We start from the raw sequence: 23,112 nt of genomic DNA, 5'->3' as shown, positions 1-23,112 counted from the left end.
TGGATCTTTCAGTTTGGTTGGAAGCTTGTTTTGGAGTATGGCGGAGCACTCCTCATTGAGTTCTACTGTAGATAAGTCCTCAAACTTCCTTTTATTTGTTTGGATAGTAAATTTCCAATTAAGCAAGGGATAGTAAATTTCCTAGTGGTCTTTCCGAGATCAGTTTGGATAACTGGCTTATCTGAGTTTCGAGCCCTTGGATCGATGCTTGTTGATTCTTAAGTGTTGTCTCTGTATTTTGGAAACGGGAATCTAACACAGAGATGAATTTAGAGAGCATCTCCTAAAGGTTCGGTTTCTTCTCTTATTGATGATGTGGGTTTTGAAAACCCCGAGAATTTTGTGGCTTTTGATTCCCTTGACCACCCTAAGAGAAATTTGGGTGGTTCCTCCAACCTGCATTATAAGTATTACTGTATGGGTTATTTTGAGATCGAAATTTATTGTTACCCACATAGTTGACTTGTTCCTCTTCGGTTGTAGGATTGGAGGATTGATATTCTGTATGCACACCTCCTCCACTTGAGTCACACCTCATTACTGGATGTACCTGCGTAGAACCAAGTAAACCATCAATCTTTTTATTGAGAAGTTCTACCTGATTTGACAGCATAGTAACTGAGTCGACATTATAAACGCCGGCTGTTTTTGTTGGCTTAGTCCTCATGACTTGCCACTGATAATTATTCAGTGACATTTCTTCAATGAAGTCATAAGCCTCTTCAGGTGTTTTGTTGTTGATGGTTCCTCCAGCAGCTGCGTCAATTATCTATCTTGTTGAAGGATTCACACCATTGTAAAATGTTTTAACTTGCAGCCATAGAGGTAACCCACGGTTAGGGCACCTTCGCAATAGATCCTTGTATCTCTCCCATGCATCATAAAGTGTTTCTAAATCCATCTGCATAAAAGAAGAAAAATCATTACGTAACTTAGCTATTTTAGCCGGCGAAAAATACTTTAGTAGAAATTTTTCAGTCATTTGTTCCCAAGTAGTGATGGACCCTCGTGGTAATGAGTTTAACCACTATTTAGCTTTGTTTCTCAGTGAAAAAGGGAATAACCGAAGGAAAATGGCACCATCAGAAACACCATTAATTTTGAAAATGTTGCAAAACTCCAAAAAATTCGCCAAGTGAGTGTTGGGATCCTCATCCTGCAAACCATCAAACTGAACAAACTGCTATATCATCTGAATTGTGTTAGGTTTCATTTCAAAATTATTCGTAGCAATAGCAGGTCTAACTATACTTGACTCAGTTCCTGTTAAAGAAGGTTTAGCATAGTCATACATAGTACGTAGAGCAGGATTTTGATTAGCCACAATTGCAGGAGGTAGTTGATTGCCTTGGTTTTCAGCCATCTCTTCGGTTGGGGGTTGAGTATCGTCTTCTTGCTCGTTCTTCATGTATCTTAAGCTTCGCCTTATTTCTCTTTGGTTTCTATGAACTATGCGATCGGTTTCTTCGTCAAACAGTAATGGTCCCGACGAGTTTCTTTTAGTCATAAACTATGAAAACTTGCCAAGAGAAGGAAAAAGGAAGTTAATAAATAATAATAAATTTAAATTACATCGCAAGAAAGATAAATGGCTAAAGTAATAAAAATTGAGTGTTCCTAATATTTAAGGTTTTCCGCAATTAAACAAAAGGAAGAAAAGGAAAGAAATAAAATTTCATAAGAAATGCATTGAATTTTCTTTAAGTAGGAGAAATAGGGAGGTAGGTGTTAAAGATTTGTAATTAAGGGAAATACCTTAGCTCAACTATTCCTTCCCATTCTAAACGTTAGCTCAGTTTTCCACAAACGTTGAGTAGAATAACAATTTAGAATTTCTATGGCTATAACAAACTGTCATGTCTGGTCTATTATGACAATGTAGGTGCCACCTACTTTTAAGTTAATCCAGTCTTTCATTTCCTGAATGGTGGAACTTATTATTCAGGTTTATTTAGGGAGTTTACTTCAAATTTTCAATAACTTTTAATTGCTTAATTAAAATTTGAGCCACTAACTTGACAGAGATCTCTGCCATGCCTAGAAGGAAATGGCTGATATGACTCGTTTAGCATGCGTCATATTTTGAACATGGTGATCTATCTGCTCCCTCCTCCTACATTGCCTCCGGTAGAGATGGTGCCAAGGGAATATTATCAATTAATCCCTTAAATTTTTTTAAATGAAAAGTTAATTTAATAGTAAAAATATGCTTTGGGTTCCCATAAATGAAAATTTTTCAATTTAACCTCTTTAAAATTCTAGACCAACAAGCATATACAAAGAAAAAATTGTACTTTTAACTCATTAAAATTTTATAATTTAATTTTGATCCCTCAAATATAAACTTCTAACTCAAGTTCAAGAGAAAACGGCATTGCCCATTCCATATTAATTGAACATTTATCTAATGTATTTATTGCCTAGAGGTTACTTCTTAGATACTGTTAGTACAAATCTCCGATGAGGAAAATCTCAAACACACGAACGTAACTCAAATAGAAAAAGAAGAAATACAATAAGGCTCCAAGGTGTGTATCAAGCCACTATCTTTAAGGTTATATTTACCCCCACCTATTTTCGATGTGCAAATGAGTTTCAAGAAAATTAACCTCGATGATACAATGAAGCCAATGACTATTAGTGTTTTGCACTGACGAGAATAGTCCATTAAGCACTAAGCAATGTATTACAAGAAACTCAATTTCTACAAAGAATTTTTGCTGTAACTCTTTATAGAACAATCTAATAATATTAGAAAATAAGGAAGGATATAAAGAACTTTTAGAACTTGTTGGTGTGTTTTCCAAATGAAATCTCATTCCAATTTATAGGAATTTTCATCTCTCTTCATAAAGATATCTTTCAATAGGTGTCTTTATGAATAAATAAATAATAATAATTATTCATTTAATTTTATAACTATTCAAACAATATTTTTACAACTATTCAAGTAATATTGTAATATTGTTTGAATAGTTATAATTGTTTTTCAAAAATCAAATGATATAACTTTTGACCAATGACCAAAAGATTTATCTTTTGTTTAATTACACACATTCATTTATAATTATTGGAATACAACAAAAATTTGAAAATGTTCAACAATCTCCCCCCATTTTTAAAATATTTTAGATTTTGATATTTGTAGAAATCAATTTGCATAAATGAAAATGTCTTACGATTGAACCTTTATTTAGTGAAAATATGTTAAAGTTAATCGAAATTGCGTGGTAGACTAAGCTTTAAGCCAACTATTCTATTTGATTAACCGAACACATCTCACACAATGATTTCAACATTGGTCAATGCATAGTATCTAGGGACACTATTATTGCCATGTGTCTATGTCCTCTTTTCATGAGTGCTGTTAAAGCCAAGCCCTTGAGTTCCTAAAAACGGTCACATAGGTAGATCCCATCAAGAGTGTTCTCATAATTATAAGAATCAAACATATTTATATTATTGGTCCATTAAGAGTACATTACTCATCCTTCCCTTATCATTACAGGTACCTAGCACTTTAATCTTAGGATAAATTTATTTATAGTGCTAACAGTCACATACTAATGATGTACTTTGTCTTATTGAACTCAAGACTTGATGTTCTACCAAGCGTTGAGTCGAGTTTCCATCATGGGTGACTTTAATTAATGGGCTTGAGTCCCATCCCTTTTGAGGTCCTTTTTACTACATCTCTAGCAAGACTTTTTGTCAAAGGATCCGCCAAAATTTTACTTAACCTTACATAATTAATAGTGATCACTCCATCAGAGATTAATTGTTTGACATAGCTATGTATTAATCCAATGTTTCTAGACTTTCCATTATATACTTAGTTATATGCTTTTGCTAGAGTAGCCTCACTATCACAACGGATAGAAATAGGTGAAATTGGCTTAGGCCATAAAGGTACATCATAAAGAAAATTTCTTAACCATTCTACTTCTTTAGATGCAGCGGCTAATGCAATAAATTATGTTGCCATGGTGGAATCAGTAATACATGTTTGTTTCTTGGAACCCCAAAAAATGTCTCCTCTACCAAGAATAAAGATCCACCCACTAGTAGATGCATGATCCTCCAAACTTGTAATCCAACTAGCATCCGAATACCCTTCTAAAACTGGAGGATATCCATTATAAGACAATCCATAGTTAATAGTTTTCTTTAAGTACCTAAGTACTCTATTCGAAGCTTGCCAATGCAAACTACTTGGATTACTTGTATATCTACTCAATTTCCCACAACATATGCAATATTTGGTCTTTTACAAGTCATTATGTACATAAGACAACCAATTAGACTTGCATATTTCAATTGATCAATTTTCCTACCACATTAGATACTAATTTTATTTGAGGATTCAAGGGTGTAGATGTAACAGCCCGTTTTTAGTGAAATCAGAATAGTGGTTTTGGGACCACAAGTCCGAGTCAGAAAGAAAATTTATTTTAATATTATTGCATGGTCTACATTATGATAGGAAAGATGTATGAAAATTTCGATAAGAAAAATTTATCGATTTCATGTTTAATTATAGAAAAGACCAAATTGAATAAAATACAAAAGTTGAGTTCTAGTAGCTATAGGTATCAAATAGCTATAGAATTCAAAATTTGAGGTCCTTATATGGTAATTAGACCATTAAATGGAGTTAGTAGATATTTACGATGAATTATCCATGGAAAATTAGAAAAAGAAAATGGCTAAATTGGAATTTGAAATAAATAAAGATGATAATAACTTAATATCATCTTATTTCATAATCTTCCCCAAATATCTTCTATGGAAACCATAGCTAAGAAAGAGAGATTCAATCAAGCTTAATTGGGTAAGTAATCATGTCCCGTTTTTAGTAATTTTTACATTTCCAAGATAGTAATAACCCAATCTATTTATTTTGGGGATTAATTTGCAAAGTTATCAAAGTATTAAAAGTTTTCCATGGATGAGTACGCTGAAATTTTGAAATTTATGTTAGAAAATGAAAGGTTGTTGATAGATAAACAATTTTGTAAAGGAAATTTTGATGAAATTGTGATTTAAGACTAAATTGTAAAGATGTAAAATTCATGGAAAATATCTAATTTTTGTGAAATACATGGGTTGTAAATGTTATATATTGATTATATTTGGAATAAGGATTAAGTTGCATGAATTTCAATTTCCGAGCCTAGAGACGAAATTAGAATTAATTAAAAGTATAGGAGGAAAATGGTATTTCTGCCTAAAATGTGAATTTGATTGACTTGAAAATGAATTTCATTAAATTGATTTAAATTTACTCGTATAGATTTGGATAGACCTAGTACGGAATTGGATCGAGAAAAAAAAAGTATCAGATTCGTAAATCTCCATATACGAGCAAGTAACGAGGTAAGTTCGTGTAACTAAATTGTGTATATTTATATGCTTGAATTGAATGTTGTGTACGTGAATTGTATAAATTCCATATACATGAAATTGATTACATATCTGATAAAGCCCGATAACTATTAAATCTCATTTGAATAATGGAATTCGATGGATACAGGATTTCCCGAATTGGTTGTAGTCCTACATATGTTGCAGACACACCACAGCTCCTACGAGTATCCCGTTATAAGCCCTCTCGAGCTTCCCGTTATATGGTTCCTGCGAGCATCCTAATCGATAGTGATCTTGCATGTGTTGCGGACTACTGCAACTCTTTGTGAGTGTCCTGTTATATGATCGGTTGTGATCCTGCATAAATTGTGGACACAAACGCAGCTCTTTATGAGCATCTTGATAGAGGTTCTTTGTGATCTTCTTGATATGGCTCACTTGAACATCTTGCTATATGGCTATCCAGAGCTCTATGATAATAACTCTTCGGAGTTACCTGTTAAGCTCAACGAGCTTCCTATTTTAAACTCTTATGAGTTTCCTATTATAGCCCGGATAAGCTTCATGTTACATGGCTTACATGAGCATCCTGTTATATGGCTCGAGAGAGTGCTTCCTGATTACGTGCCCTAATTGGGTACCCCTGAATATGAATTGATGATTTACAGTTTTGTACACTTTGAGTGTACTACATGTGTATTCATATATATTTCAAATAAATTCAACAGGAAGAATTCTAACATGGTTAAAATGAACTTAAGATGATCTGTTATGGAAATGCACATGTTATATGGAAATATGATATAAAAAGCACATGTTTATGAAAGTTACTACATGATGAGCTCATCTTTGATTCTTGAAATTTATGTGAAGTAATGACTAACATGTTTGATGAAGTTGTGTGTTTTAGGCTATTAGCCAAATTGCTTGGATGCATTTTTGTATGCTTACCTTAAATATAAATGTATGGTAAGTTAAATTCCCGTTATGCAAACTTATTAAGCATTAAATGCTTACTTTGTTTTATTTACCTCTATTTTATAGTACTCAGAGGCTCGTGAAGGTTGGAATTTGGTCAAAGTTACATCACACTATCCCTCGGACCTTTCGGTATATTAAATAAGCTAACTTTTGATATAATGGCATGTATAGGTTAAATAGATTAAATGATGAAATATTTTGGTTGTAACTAGCCATTGGAATGGCTAGTATTAAGCATACTTTGATGTAATTATATAAGGACTTATCATGTTTGAGGTGTATTGAAAATGGTTTTAAGGTGGAAGGTATATAAACCAAATGATGGATGGAATTGAATTGAATTAGTATAATTGATAAATTTTGCATATATACATAAGTGCAACTTTGGTAAGTTTAATCACTTAAACATATGTGCTAATATGTCATACATAATACTTGTATTTTGCTTGATTTAAATGTATTGAAATGGCTTAGAAATGTATTAAAATGTTAATGTAGGTACAAGGCAAATTTGTGTGAGAAATAAGGCTTGGAAATGGCCTTATTTTGTCCACAGGGGTAGACACACATGCATGTGTCTTAGCCGTGTGTGACACATGGTCATGCGCACAAACGTGTGGTTTGGTTGTGTGTCCTCTGCATCTTGAAAATTTAGAAATAGAATGCTTCGATTTACTCACATGGACAGAGGCACGAGCGTGTATCTCAGCTGTGTGTGACACACGGCCCAGAACACGGGCGTGTGTCTTGGCTGTCTGAATCCTGCACTTAATTTTTTAAAATTAAATTGTTCATACTGTCTAGCTACGGGCGTGTGGCTAGCAGTGTGACTCAAGCCAGAGAGTTACATGGGTATGGACACGGGCGTGTATCTCACATCGACTGCCCACACGGCTTGAAACACAGGCATGTCACTTGGCTGTGTGAGCCACACGGCCTACCTACATGGGCATGTGTCCCCTATATCTAATAAAAATTTTGAAATTTTCAAAAAAAATTTGAGTTTTCGATATACTCCCGATTTGTTTCTAATGCATAATTTGGGCCTCGATGGTCCATTTAAGGGACGATATGATTGAAAATGATTGGTTTCAGATATGAATAGTAAATGAAATGAATTAACTGTATTTGTTCTATAAAATCTGGTAATGCTCCATAATCCTATTCCGGCAACGGATATGGGTTGGGGTGTTACAGTAGATGTTGGTATAAAATTGAAAAGATCAAACTTGTCAAACTTACTATATATACACTTTTCGGATTCATTTATTTTATTGTCATTAGCTAAAACAACCTTGTCAAACTTTTGGTGCCACTGTTTTGGCCCTTGTTTAAGTCAATAGAAATATTTAACAAGCTTACATACCTTATGCTCTTGTCCTGGAACAACAAATCCTTCTGGGTTCCATGTACACTTCCTCTTCCAATTCACCATTTAAAAATGCAGTTTTAACATCCATTTGGTGAACAACCAAATTATATATAGAGGTAAGTGATATTAAGAGTTTAATTATAGCAATTCTTTCAACTGGAGGGGTCACACGGCCATGTGACACAAACGGTTGAGACACACGTCCGTGTCTCAGGCCGTGTGGACATTCAAAGTAGGGACACACAGTTGTGTCCCAACCTCTGTCTGTGCCTGTGTAACTCTCTAAATTGGGTCACATGGCCAAGTCACACGTTCATGTGCTAGGCCGTGTAACTCTCGAAATGGCCTCATACGCCTGTGTGCCAGGCCATGTGCTAGGTCGTGTAACTGTTTGACTTGCAACACTTTGAAACCTACAAGAAGCACACGACTGAGACACACACCCGTGTCTTAGGCCATGTGGACAAGAATTAGGCCATTTTCAAGCCATTTCTTTCACCCAGATTACGCACACACATACTATCTATTTGCATCTATTTCAAGCATTCAAAATGTACCTAAAATATGCATAATCAAGCTAGAACAAAATGTTACCAATTCATATAACCAATATGCCTCAAGGCACCACAATCACAAGTTATCAAATTAACTTACAACATACATATAATTAGCCATTTATCAACTCAACATTTTCTACTTAATTCCATACCAAACCATACCACATTGGCCACAGTCAAACATACTAAAAGAGCCATTTATAACATGTATTCAATTAACCATTCAAACGCACACCATTTAAGCACCAAAATGCCAAAATGTTAACAATCATAAAGCCATATATACATGCTAACGTAACAACTAACCAACCACCCAAAATACCATATTTACAACCCAAACATATTGGCCATTTCATCAAAAACAAAATACCTATACATGCCATTATAACCAAGACTTGAAAACATCAAAATCTACCAATATAGCCGATAGATAGTGTGATATGTCTCTGACAATATTCCAACTCGAACAAGCTTTCGACTAACTATAAAACATAGAAAAAAAACACAAAGTAAGCATATAATGCTTAGTAAGTTCGTAATACATAAACTATGCTTACCAATACAATGCATAAGCTTAAAATAAATATAAATCAAATCCAACACAAGCTTGACACAAGCCTAAGCATCACCAACATCCCAACTTAGTGCTTAATCACATAAATTCTATATCAACACATGATTTCATAAGTTTAAATCATATAAACTCATACTTTCCAAAATCATGAATATACATGCTTCTTACCTTCCATACTAACAAAGTAACTTGCATTAAAAATTCTTACCGAACCTCATATGAAGTGGAATCATGATGGTCGTCACAATCCTATTTCATAGTTAATGGTCGTCACCATCCCTTTTTATAATCGATAGCCGAAGCTATTCCTTTTCATAATTCGATGGTCATCACCATCCCTTTTCATAATCGATAGCAGAAGCTTTCCCTTTCCATAATTTTATGGTCTTCACCATCCCTTTTCATAATCGATAGCCAAAGCTATCCCTTTTCATAATTCAATGGTCGTCCCATCCCTTTTCATAATTGATGGTCGTCACCATCCCTTTTCATAATTTATAGTCAAAGCTATCCCTTTTCATTGGTCAATGATCGTTGATATGCCATATGATTTTTCCACCGAGTCATAATTTGATATTATAAAATAATAGAATTTTAAACATAATTTAACACGCTATTTAAACGTACGAACTTACCTCGACGACAAAATATAGAAACGGAGTCGATTAATCCAAAGCTTTCTCTTTGCCTCGATCTAAAGTCATATGAGGTCTATCTTGAACTGAATGAATAAATTCAATCAATTTAATAGTCATTCTTTTCAAATCAATCCAAATTCACATTTTTGCAAAATTATAGTTTTACCCCTAATGTATTGATTTCTTTATAATTTAGTCATTAAGCTTGTAAAATGAAATTCATACAATTTCATCCCTACCTAAGCCTAGCCGAATTTCATATAAGCTCATAGCAGCCCACACATTCATTATTTCAGAAATTACACCATGAATATTTCCTATTTTTTAATTTAATCCATAATTGACAATTTCATTAAAAATCACTTAAAAAAAGTTGTTTATCTAACAACAAAGGTTCATTTTCTTCCATCAATCTTCACAAAAAACATGAATTCATTCATGGAAAAACCCTATTCTTTTAACAGTTTTGCAAATTAGTCCTTGAGCTAGCTAAATTAAGCTACAACGGTCTAGAAAACATAAAAACATTAAAAACGAAACTGAAATTCACTTACATGCAAGGATATAATGACTGAACCTTCAAATGCACTTCAATAGAGTTTTTCTTTCCTTATTTTCAATTGAAGATGGACAATAAGATAATAGGTTTATTTTTTTTATTAATTTTACTAACCTTTATTTATTAAATTACATGTTTAACCTTATTATTAACCTTTGAAAATTCATAACTAATGTCCATATTTGTCCACTCAATATATCAATGGTACATAAATCCCTTAACAAATTAATTTCATAGTCATTTGATACCTTTAACTTATAGAACTTTCATTTTGCACCTTTTACAATTTAGTCCTTTTCACTAAATTAAACATGCAAATGATAAAATTTCTTAATGAAACTTTTATAGGACCTTTCTAATACTCCATAGAAATTAAAATAATAATAAAATAAATATGTCAACGTTAGATTTGTGGTTTCAAAACCACTCTTTTGATTTCACTGAGAAACGGGTTGTTACAACTCTCCACCCTAAAAGAATTTTCATCTCAAAAAATCTTACTAGCAAAGAGGTTTGGATAATATTTTCTCATAGCTTCTTCCGATTCCCAAGTGGTCTCCTCTATACCGTGTCGTTGCCAGAGAACTTTTACTAAAGCTGTGTTCTTATTTTGTAATTCTTTAACCTCTTGAGCTAAGATTCTAATCGGTTCTTAGCTATACGACATATCAGGCTGAATCTGAACATCCGCTGGTGAGATAACATGCAAAAGGTCTAACGTAACATTGATACATGAAACACATTATGAATATTTTCTAACTCTGACGGTAAAGCTAAACGATACGCTACTAGCCCGATTCTTTCAATAATCTCATACGGCCCGATAAATCACAGGACTTATCTTTCCATTACGACCGAAATGAAGAACTTTCTTCCAAGGCGATACTTTCAAGAATACTTTATCGTCGACACAAAATTCAATATCTTTACGTTTTAAATCCGTATACGATTTTTGTCGATCTGAAGCTTCTTTCAAACTATCTAGGATTACTTTCACTTTTTCTTCAGTCTCTCGAATCAAATTAGCGCCGTGAATCTTTTTCTCACTGAGCTTAGTCCAATACAAAGGAGTTTGCCATTTATGACCATACAAAGCTTCATATAGTGCCATCTTTATGCTTGATTGATAACTATTATTGTACACAAAATCAACCAACGGTAAATATTTCTCCCAATTGCCTTCAAATTCTAAAACGCAACACCGAAACATATCTTCAAGTACCCGAATCACTCGTTCGGGTTGACCATCTGTCTGAGGATGAAAAGCAGTGATAAAATGTAATCGCGTACCTAGAGCCTCCTATAACTTGCTCCAGAGTCGTTATGTAAACCGCAGATCTCTATCCAAAATAATGGAAACTGGTACCCTGTGCAAACTAATAATCTTAGTAACATATAGCTCGGCTAACCTCTCAAGAGAATAATCTGTACGTACTGAAACAAAATGTACAGACTTTGTCAGACGATCAATGACAACCCAAATTGCATCTTTATTCTTCAGAGACAAAGGTAATCCCGATACAAAGTCCATCGTGACTCGCTCTTATTTCCATTCCGGTGTCATCACTTGCTGTAACAAACCAGAAGGTACCTGATGTTCAGCTTTAACTGGCTGACATACTAAACATTTTGATACAAATTCAGAAATTTATCGTTCATACCCGGCCACCAATACATTTGTTTTAAGTCATTGTACATCTTATCATTACCAAGATGAACAAACAAGCTACCACTCTAAATTCTTCGGTACGCAAATTTTGCCTCTAAAAAGTAAAAAATCATCGGATCCAATCTGAAAATCTGACTCAGGAGTGGACTCATTCTGTTTCCTTTTAGTAATAACAAGTCATCACATTTTTGAGCCTCGCAAATCTATCGTAAAAACATCGATCTAGCTTTTAACTCAGCTAAGATTGAACCATCATTAAACAACATCAATCACATATTCAATGCTCGTAAATCAAATAGGGATTTTCTACTCAAAGCATCAACAAGTACATTTGCTTTACTCGGATAATAATCAATGACCAAGTCATAATCTTTCAATAATTCGAGCCATCTGCGCTATCTCAGATTCAAATCTTTCTACAAAATTAAATGCTTCATACTTTTTTGATTTGTAAAGATGTGACACTTTTTCCCTTATAAATGATGTCGTCAAATCTTCAACAAAAACACAATAGCTGCAAGCTCCAAATCGTGTGTCAGATAATTCTTTTTGTTTAGCTTTAACAATCTAGAAGCATAAGCTACCACTTTCTCTTCCTACATAAGAACACATCTTAAACCATTTTAAGACGCATCACTGAAAATCACGAACTCTTTACTCGACTTAGGCTGAACTAACATCGATGCCTCGGTTAACAATGCTTTCAAATGATTAAAACTTTGCTGACATTTCTCAAACCACTCGAATTTCACACCTTTCTGCAATAATCTTGTCATCGGCATAGCAATCATCGAAAATCCCTTAACAAACAATCTATAATACTCGGCTAGTCCTAGAAAGCTTCTAACCTCTGATACATTCCTCGGACGTTTCCAATCAACAACAGGTAAAATATTTCTCGGATCAACTCTGATGCCTTCAACTGATACAACATGTCCCAAAAAATCTAGTTTCCTTAAGTCAAAATTCACACTTATTAAACTTGGCGAATAATTGCTATTCGCGTAGAGTTTGCAAAACAATTCTCAAATGTTCAGTATGTTAGATCTCATCTCATGAATAGATCAATATATCATCAATAAATACCACCACAAGCTGATCTAAATACAGTTTGAAAATTCTATTCGTCGGGTGCATTAGTTAAACCAACGGCATCATAAGAAATTCATAATGTTCGTACCTGGTCCTGAACGCAATTTTCGACACATCAAAATCTTTAACTCGCAACTGATAATAACCTTAACGAAGATTAATCTTCAAAAATATTATTGCACCTTTCAACTAATCAAACAGATCGTTAATTCATGGCAATGGATACTTATTCGTAATTGTAACTTTACTGAACTGGTAATAATCAATATAATCTCATAGATCTAACCTTTTTCTTAACAAGTAGAACAGATGCACCCCAAAGAGAAAAACTGGGTTCAGCAAAATTCCTATTTGTCAACTCTTGCAATTGTTCTTTCAACTCTTTCAACTCAGTAGGAGCCATTCTGTAAGGAGCAATTGATATCGAAGATGTTCTCGATACTAACTCAATGGAAAACTCAACCTCTCTAATCGGCGGTAACCCAGGTAACTCTTCTGGAAACACATCTGGATACTCACAAACCACTAAAACTGATCTAACCTCCACTCAAAAACTCTAGAATCAAATACATATACAGGGTATGCATTACAGCCCTTTCTTACATATTTTTATGTTGACATAGCCAAAATAACACTAGGCATACCACTCAAACTATCAAAGCTGTTCTGAAACTTTAACACAATAATCTTTCGTCTACAGTTCACAATAGCATCATGCAGAGTCAGCCAATCCATGCCCAAAATCACATCAAACTCATCGAACGACAATAACATCAAATCGGCTTTATGACCTCAATCAACTAACACAACAAATTCTTTCAGTTTAAGTATCCCGACAAGAAGCTTTATTTCTTCATTTAACCCCTCCTCGAATCGTTTACACATAGCAACCTTGGTTAGAATACATTCTTGGGCATATTTGCTCAATCTGATAAATTCTCTTTCGTATTTAGACACTGACATACGACCCTATTTAAGCTCAAGGAATTCTTTACGTTTCTGATCAAGGAACCTTTGACTTATATACTTTATTCTGAACTCAATTTGAAAGAATTCCAATTCGATACGTTCTCTCGGCAAACCAAAACCAAAGTATTCCACCATTAATATGCTGAGTTCTTTAGTAGAGATACGACACATTTTACAAACTCTGCCGGTGTACAAGATAATTTAGTTCTCTCCATATCATCACCAACTATAGCTTTAAATTCTTCAGAACCATATTTGCGAATTTTGTCGACTGGCGGTTTATAAACTCACATTGGTTCCAAACCTTGAGGAATGATAGGGATCGATTGAGGAACAAGTGGGGGTGGAGGTTGTTGTACCACTCAACGCTGCTCCGTGAATGGAGGCTTGCGCATTACTTTCGACTTCGTCAGAGTTGGCTCGATTGGATGTCATTACCATATGAAAACATATTTCAAACGAGTCAAGAGTTATCACACTATCACAAGTTATATAATGGCATGTACTGCTAGACTCGTTGTAGCTTAGCCCAAGAATTGATTGTAGCTCTAATACCACTAAATGTAACACCACTAACCCGTATCCATATCGGAAAAAAGTTACGGAGTATTACCGAAAAATTTAAAACTTAAAACATTCATTTCTAAACATTTCAAAAATCATGTTATAGTTCATTCAAATATAAGCATATTGTCCCTTATATGAGCCCTCGAGGCCCTAAAAACACTTTAGAAATGAATCGAGACTAAATCTGAAATGTATAGAATTTTTGGGAACAAATTAGAATTCTTCAAGCTACAGGGGTCACACGACCGTGTGACACACAAGACTAAGACACATGCTCGTGTCTCAGGCAATATGGACGTTTGAAGTAGGGACACACAGCCGTCTTCCAGCCCGTGTCCTTACTCGAGTAACTCTCTAACTTAGGTCATACGGCCAAGTCACATGCCAGTGTGCCAGGCCGTGTAACTCTTGATGGTCATCACCATCCCTTTTCATACAGTAATGACGTCCATTCGAGCGGAGTCACATTCAAAGTAGGGACACAAAGTCGTCACCATCCCTTTTTATAGTTGATGGTCGTCACTATCCCTTTTTCTAATCGATAGCCGAAGCTATCCCTTTTCATAATCCGATGGTCGTCACCATCCATTTTCATAATCGATAGTCGAAGCTTTTCCTTTTCATAATTCGGTGGTCGTCACCACCCCTTTTCATAATTGATGGTCGTCACCATCTCTTTTCATAATCGATAGTCGAAGTTATCCCTTTACATAATTCGATGGCCATCACCATCCCTTTTCATAATCGATAGCCAAAGCTATCCCTTTTCATAATTCGATGGTTGTCACCATCCCATTCCATAATCGATAGTCGAAGCTATCCCTTTTCATTGGTTTATGATCATCGATACGCCGTTTGATTTTTTCGCCGAGACATAATTTGATATTATAAAATGATAGCATTTAAAACATAATTTAACACGCTATTTAAACGTACGAATTTACCTCGACAACGAAATGTAGAAACGGAGTCAATTAATCCGAAGCTTTCTCTTTACCCCGATTTAAAGCCGTACGAGGTCTATCTTGATCTAAATGAATAATTTCAATCAATTTAATAGCCATTATATTCAATTCAATTCAAATTCATATTTTTGCAACATTACATTTTTGCCCCTATTGTTTTGATTTCTTTAGAATTTAGTCCTTAAACTCATAAAATGAAATTCATGCAATTTCATCCCTACCCAAGCCTAGCCGAATTTCATATAAGCTCATAGCAGCCCATACATTACATTATTTCACAAATTACACCATGAATATTTTCTAGTTTTCAATTTAATCCCTAAATGACAATTTCATTAAAAATCACTTAACAAAAGTTGTTTATCTACCAACAAAAGTTCATTTTCTTCTATCAATATTCACAAACAACATGAATTCATTCATGAAAAAACCCTAGTATTTTAACAGTTTTGTGAATTAGCCCCTGGGCTAGCTAATTTAAGCTACAACGATCCTGAAAATATAAAAATAATTAAAAACGAAATCGAAATTCACTTACATGCAAGGATACAATGACCAAACCTTCAAATACACTTCAATGGAGTTTTTCTTTCCTTATTTTAAATTGAAGATGGACAACAAGATGATAAGTTTGTTTTTTTTATTAATTTTACTAACCTTTATTTATTAAATTACATGTTTAACCTTATTATTAACCTTTGAAATTTCATAACTAATGTTCATATTTGTCCACTCAATATATAAATGGTATAATTACCACATAAATCCCTTAAATAATTAATTTCATAGTCATTTGATACCTTTAACTTATAGAACTCTAATTTTGCACCTTCTACGATTTAGTCCTTTTCACTAAATTAAACATGCAAATGATAAAATTTCTTTACAAAACTTTTTTACGACATTCCTAATACTCCATATAAATTAAAATAATAATAAAATAAATATTTCAATGTCATATTTGTGGTCTCAAAACCACTATTTTCGATTTCACTGAAAAATGGGTTGTTACAAGCTTCACCCTAAAAATCTTGTCTAAGACCTGAATATGATAATATTGAATTTACCATTTCAGTTAAGACTTTTTTTCCTTTCAGCTATACCATTTTGTTGTGGTGTGTAAGGGGCTAAAACTTGATGGACAATTCCAATGTATTCAAAATAACTTGGATTATAATATTCTCCACCTCTATCAAATCTTAAGCACTTAATAAATGATTCACACTGAAGTTCAACATCAAATTTATAAACTTTAAATTTATCAAGCACTTCATCTTTTGAATGCAATAAATATATATAGCAATATTTAGAACAATCATCAATAAAAGTAACAAAATATTTCTTTCCACCTAATGTAGGAGTATTATGCATATCACATAAATCACTATGTATCAAATCAAGCAATTTTGTTTTCCTTTTAACCTTAAGGAAAGGGTTTCTTGTAATTTTAGTCAACATACATGTATTGCATTTTTCAATATTATTATGAAAAATAGGAATTAAATCTAACTTATGCATGTCATTCAATTTTTTATAATTCAAATGACCTCATCTATAATGTCATAATCAAGAAGATTCAACCATATAAGCAGAAATAATATTTTTATCCTTATTAATAATATTAAGTTTGAAATGCTCTCATACATATATCATTTCCCTACAAAAATTCCTCCCTTAGACAAAATAAACTTATCTGCCTCAAAAACAAGTTTGAAACCAAACTTATTCAACAAAATTCCAGACATTAAATTCTTTCTAACTTCTGGTACATTAAGTACATCATTCAAGGTTAAAATCTTTCTAGAAGTGAATTGTAGTTCAACAGATTCTTTGCCTTTAATTGTTGTGGTGGAAGAATTTCCCATGTACAAGACATTGCCATTTTCGCATTGTGTGAACTTTGTGAACATGCTTTTGTCTTTGCACACATGTTTGGTTGCTCCGGTATCAATCCACCATGCATTATTATCTTGTGCCATATTAATTTCAGATATAATTGCAACGAACTTTTTGTTATTATCAGCCTTAGAAGATGATTTCTTCTTTAAAAATCAACATTCATACTTGAAATTTCCCAACTTACCACAATGATAGCATGAGCCCTTTTGTTTCTTTTTGAACTTAGGTGCTCTATTAGTCTGTCTGAAATTTCTCTTGAATGGTTTAGTAGTCTGTACTTCCTCCATAACATGCACTTTGACATTTTTAGAATTTAGGTTCTGATCTTGCTTTCGATATTCTTCTTCAGTACGAACATGATTTGCTAAAGCCTCAAGAGATACTTCCAATTTCTTATGTTTTAGACTTCTTTTAGAGTCTTTCTAAGATGGAGGAAGTTTGTCTATTATGGAGGATACAACAGTCATTTCATTCATTTTCATATCATATTACTTAAATTGATTCAACATCTTTTTAATATCACGGAATTGTTCCATAATAGAACAACCATCAACCATTTGATAATTATTGAAATGACTGACAAGAAATTTCTTACTTGCAGCATCTTCAATCGTGTATATTGTCTCCAATTTGTCCCATAATTCTTTAGCGGTGACCTCATTTTGGTAGGTATCAAACAAACCATCAGATAAACCATTCAACATGTGGCCCATGCACATATAATCAGCATTGTCCCATTTTTGCCTTTCTCGAGTTGCAGCAACAGATTCGTTTTCATTCTCTTCAGGTCCTGGAGTACCCAAAATATAGGCAATCTTCAAAGTCGATAATAAGAAGTGTATCTTTTTCTGTCATCATTGAAAATTGTCACCATCAAACTGATCAAGTTTGTCAAAATTGGAAGCCAACTCCCTTAGTGTTCCACTTTCATGTGTTGTGGTAATCATCATGAAATATAACCTTAAAATTGTTAGTACAAATCTCCAATGAGGAAAATCTCAAACACACGAACAAAACTCGAACAGAAAAATGAGAAATAGGAAAAGACTCCAAGGCGTGTATCAAGCCATTATTTTTAAGATTATATTCGCCCCCACCTATTTTCAGTGTGCAAATGAGTTTCAAACAAATTAACCTCGTTGATACAATGAAGCCAATGACTATTTGCATTTTGCACTGACAAGAATAGTCCACTAAGCACTAAGCAATGTATAACAAGAAACTCAATTTCTACAAAGAATTTCTGCAGTAACTCTTTGTAAAACAATCTAATAAAATTAGAAAATGAGGAAGAATAGAAAAAACTTTTAAAACTTGTCTGTGTGTTTTCCAAATGAAATCACATTCTTATTTATAAGAATCTTCATGTCTCTTCATAAAGACATCTTTCAATAGGTGTCTTTATGAATAAATAAATAATAATAATTACTCATTTAATTTTATAACTATTAAAGTAATATTGTAATATTGTTTGAATAGTTATAATTGTTTTTCAAAAATCAAATGATATAATTTTTTACCAATAACCAAAATATTTATCTTTTGATTAATTACACTCATTCATTTATAGTTGTTAGAATACTATAAATATTTAAAAATGTTCCCACAGATAGAAGCATCAATCTAAATATCAAAACAAAACAGTTTAAATGCTCAAGTGCATAATATATGCCATTTAAAAAAAGTTCAAATGGCTAATCTGGAATCGGATAGATACCAGTAAACGATGAAGGGCAATGCGTGTAGCACTTTATTATAGGTAGAATCTCAAACTGTTGGACGCTCTAAAGTTGGGAGAGAAGTTTAATCACATCAGGCCGTGGGCGACACAAAGCCTCCAATGGCCTAGCCTTGTGGATAGTCAATCCAATAGTATTTGGTGTCATATCCACCTTGTCTGACCCTACGTTTTCCCATTCAAAGCATTGTATAAAAACACCAATTGCCAACAAAACGGACCGTAAGCCCATGTTTCTGCCAGGACAAGCTCTCCTTCCAAGTCCAAATGGAAGATATTTCAATCCTTCCTTGTCTTCCAAAGTTCCCTCATAAAATCTTTCAGGCTTGAACTTGGTTGGCTCCTCCCATATGCTAGGATCCCTTTGGATGGCCCAAGCATGGACCAAGAGCATTGTGCCTTTAGGTATCTCATATCCATCCACCACACAATCTTCAGATGGGCAATGAGGCAATAAAAGCGGTGCTGCGGGATATAACCTTAGTGTCTCGTTTACAACACAACGAAGGTATGGAAGTTTGGGAAGATCTGATTCATTTAGCAGGCGCTCATTTCCAACATGGCGAATGATCTCGTCTCTTGCCTTCTGCAAAGCCTCTGGATGACTCAGCAGGAGTGCCATTGTCCACTCCATTGTAATAGCCGTAGATTCAGTTCCTGCAATGAACATCATCTGTTGCAAGCCAATGTCAGAAAACAGATAATTTGTTTCCTACTTTTTGCTTTGGTAGATTACTCATAACTTAAACGAAAACTGTCAAACAAAGATCATCCATATCAGTATTAAACCCATTTTTTTATGTTACTTGGACATTTTATTTTTTGGGAATTAATGTTTAACAACTCTATGTGACATATATTCGAATAAAGGCATATGAAAAGTTTAATGTACCCAGTTCTGCCACTCAAAACAGAAAAAATATTATTAATTACATTTTTTTTTGAAGTCGGAGTTGGGTCGAGGTTAAGGTCTGGACATGACAGTAGAGCATCAGGTTGTGTTAGGGTGGAAAAAAATCACTCGACCTGATGCTCTACTGTCAAATTCCATTATTAATCCATATATGATTAATCATGTATTTTTGGTATTTTGAAAATTTTGACTATTATTTTTAAAATCTTCTAATAACGCATATAACTTATTACTTTTACACAATACCCTTAAAGACAACTTCATAGTTCGTATAGAAGACAACTTCATATAGAAGACTAGAAAGCAAGTTGCTACCTACCAAAACCATAGTCAATGAATTTGAATGCTACTTGCTAAAATTTTAAAATTTAGAAACAAGTTGATATAGAAGACTGGAAAGCAAATTGCAACCTACCAAAACCATGGTCTTGATGACTTGATCGGAACAGAAGTCAGGGTCGTCTTGTTTAAGAGACAGAAGCCTTTCAATCAGCGAAATATTCTTCTTACTTTTATTTAATCTTATCCCATCTACTAAATTCTCAAGGTATTCATCTCTTCTCCTATGTATTTCTTTCAATTTCTTTTCAATCCCTAGGAAACCAATCCACCTCAAAACTGGGAAGAAATCACATATGTTGGTCCCTAGGCTCGGAAAAAACAAGCTCTTAAATTCCGTGAAGAACATCTTTTCTGCCTCCACTTCCTTAGGATCCTCGACCCCACGTTTTCCGGCCACCGTCCTCCACATAACATTCGTCATCAAGAGACAAAACAAGTACTTCAAGTCCACCTTTTGGGTGCCGTTGCCTGATGAGACCTCAAACAAGCGACGAACAAAGTCCGCAACTTCTTCTTCACGTATGGAAGAAAACTTTTCAACGCTGTTAGAACAGAAGATCTCAACAGCGCTGAGACGGCGATGGTTCCGCCAAAGTGATCCGTAAGGAGTCCAAACGAAAGTAGTGTAGTTGTACGTCATAAGATCCCCAGCCATAGTCCGAGGCCGGTTTGCAAATATTATATCATTCTTGTTCAAGCATTCTTCAACAGCAGAAGGAGAAGAAAGAACAAGGACATGTCTGCAACCGAATTTGAGATATAAAACAGGGCCATATTTGGATAATAACGTGGTCAGTGATTGGTAAAGTGGGTTTTTGATGAGGTGAAGGTGGCCAATAATTGGCAGAGAAAAGGGACTGGGAGGCAAATTTTTGGTTTTATGAGTCAAAAGTTTGATGGTGAGAAGAATGAATAAGATGATTACAAGGTAATGGTACAGGTTTTCCATGGAAACAAACAGGAAAACCATATGAAGAACGCTTTGTTTAGAGACAATGACTGAAGAAAGAGGGTGAGGCCCTGAAATTATATAGCATCAAATTCTTGAGTAGATAGACATAGTGTAGGCTCTTCTTTTTCCAAAATGACTAAAAACAAATCACTATTGGCTTAAATAAAAAAAATCATGGCCTGCATATTATAGCATCAAATTCTTGAGTAGATAGACATAGTGCGGTTAGACCCAGAACCACCCAAATGATGACTCATTTATTGCATTTTACAAAAATAATAATATTTCTTGGGTGCTACTATTGGAATAGACTGCGATAATATGTATTTTTTTAAATAGTCGTAAGAGATATGAATATTTAAGGAGAGAAAAAAATTATTTTAATAAGTGTCACCGATTTCATCTCGCATGTATTTTTTAAAATAGTCGTAAAAAATATGGATATTTAAGGAGAGAAAAAATAATTTAATAGGTGGCTCCGATTTCTCAAGCAACGCAAAAAAAATTTTACAAGAAAATTTTTATTTTGTCATATTGGAAAAAATTTTATTTTCTCATTCTTTAATTTTTTATCTAATCCCTTAAGAATTATAGTTGCATTTAAACACCTCTATCTCACCATTAATCTTCATGGTTAATGCAACAACCTAGTTTTAGTTAAATCGGAGCAGTGGTTTCGGAACACAAATCCGAAGTTGTAAAATTATTTTTATATTATTTTGTGTGTTTACAGCATGTGAATTTATATGTGTGAAAATTTAGTATTTTAGTTTTATCGATTGGTTGCTTAATTTGATAAAAGGACTTAATCGCGTAAAATATAAAAGTAGCATATTATATGTTAAAGTGCTTAACTGCTTTAATTAATTAAAAGTGAAGTCCTTATGTGGTTATTTGACCATTAAACAATGGAGTGGACGGTTATGGGCTTATGTTATATGGTTTTCAAATTAATTTATAAAGGTTAAAATGGTAAATAGTATATTAATATGTAATAAATAAAACAAAACATAAAACATCATGCATGTTCATCTTTTATGGCCTAATGTGAGAAGAAAAGAATCCATTGTTGAAGCTTTTAAGTTCGGCACCTAGGGAGCTTGATTTAGGTATGTTGTTTGCTCGGTTTTTGATAATTTTTATATTTTTGAGATCGTTGCTTCGTCTTTTAGCTAGCCCATGCCTTAATTTTTGGATTGGTTGATGAACTCATGAAATGTCATTGATGAATAATTAAGCTTTTTGTTGTTTGATGATGGTTTATAAGAGTTTGATGTTAGATTATTATGTTTAATTAAGTGATTTTTTTTATAAAAATGCTTATTATGGATTAAATTGTGAAATTGAAACATTTAGGGGTCTAAATGTGAAATAAATTGAATTAATCGGCTGCTAGGGACCTAGGGAAAATTCAACCTAACATGAGCATGTTGAAATTTTGTGTATTTTGAGTTGTTTTGAAATAGGGATTAAATTAAGAAAATGTGAAATATTAGGGGCTAAAGTGAAAAATGCCTATTTATGTGTTTTTGGATGAAATTAAATGAACATGTAATTAAATAAGTTAAATTTGAATTTATTTAGATCAAGAAAGGAAGAAACCAGATTTGGATAGGGGGAAGTCGAAAGTTGTTGAATAGTCGTTCCGATCCGTTCGTTTCCGTACAAGGTAAGTTCATAAGTAAATAAGTGTTTTTGAATGCAAATGTATATGTTTTATATATTTTTGAATTGATTTTTACATATAGACATGTTGTCGAATTGGTAGCATTGGATGATTAATTTTGTGCCTGAATTGATTTAATTACGAAGTAGAAAGCCTTAAATGAACCTTAGGAAATGTATAGGATACTGATGTCATGACATTAGGATTTCTGAGATGTGATTTCATGTAAGACCATGTCTGGGACATTGGCATCGAAGTGATAAAACATGTAAGACCATCTCTGGGACATTGG

General features: G+C 33.6%; 1 protein-coding gene and 1 non-coding gene across 2 annotated transcripts; one reads left to right on the top strand and one right to left on the bottom strand.

The window, feature by feature from the left end:
• The first annotated feature begins 827 nt into the window (after nt 1–827).
• LOC121216349 (small nucleolar RNA R71) lies at nt 828–934 on the top strand. Its single transcript, XR_005912521.1, has one exon. It is a non-coding gene; the product is annotated as a small nucleolar RNA R71 (small nucleolar RNA).
• Nucleotides 935–18,833: 17,899 nt separating this feature from the next.
• On the bottom strand, nt 18,834–21,546 carry LOC107951036 (cytochrome P450 81C13). The gene is made up of 2 exons (XM_016885925.2): nt 20,276–21,546; nt 18,834–19,620 (listed from the first exon to the last, which is right to left on the bottom strand). Exons 1-2 carry the CDS (start codon nt 21,170–21,172, stop codon nt 18,994–18,996), a joined length of 1,524 nt encoding a protein of 507 aa, XP_016741414.1. The 5' UTR covers nt 21,173–21,546; the 3' UTR covers nt 18,834–18,993.
• Between the last annotated feature and the right edge of the window lie 1,566 nt (nt 21,547–23,112).

This window comes from Gossypium hirsutum, chromosome A02, assembly GCF_007990345.1.
Source record: "Gossypium hirsutum isolate 1008001.06 chromosome A02, Gossypium_hirsutum_v2.1, whole genome shotgun sequence".
NCBI classification, from domain to species: domain Eukaryota; kingdom Viridiplantae; phylum Streptophyta; class Magnoliopsida; order Malvales; family Malvaceae; genus Gossypium; species Gossypium hirsutum.
This window is presented reverse-complemented; position numbering and strand designations above follow the sequence as displayed.

Bases quoted from the DNA above. Each gene is read 5' to 3' on its own strand.
- LOC107951036 (XM_016885925.2), bottom strand. From the start codon at position 21,172: ATGGTTTTCCTGTTTGTTTCCATGGAAAACCTGTACCATTACCTTGTA. The intron at 19,621-20,275 runs GTAGGTTGCAAT...GGCTTGCAACAG, and splicing joins TCATCAAGACCATGGTTTTG to ATGATGTTCATTGCAGGAAC.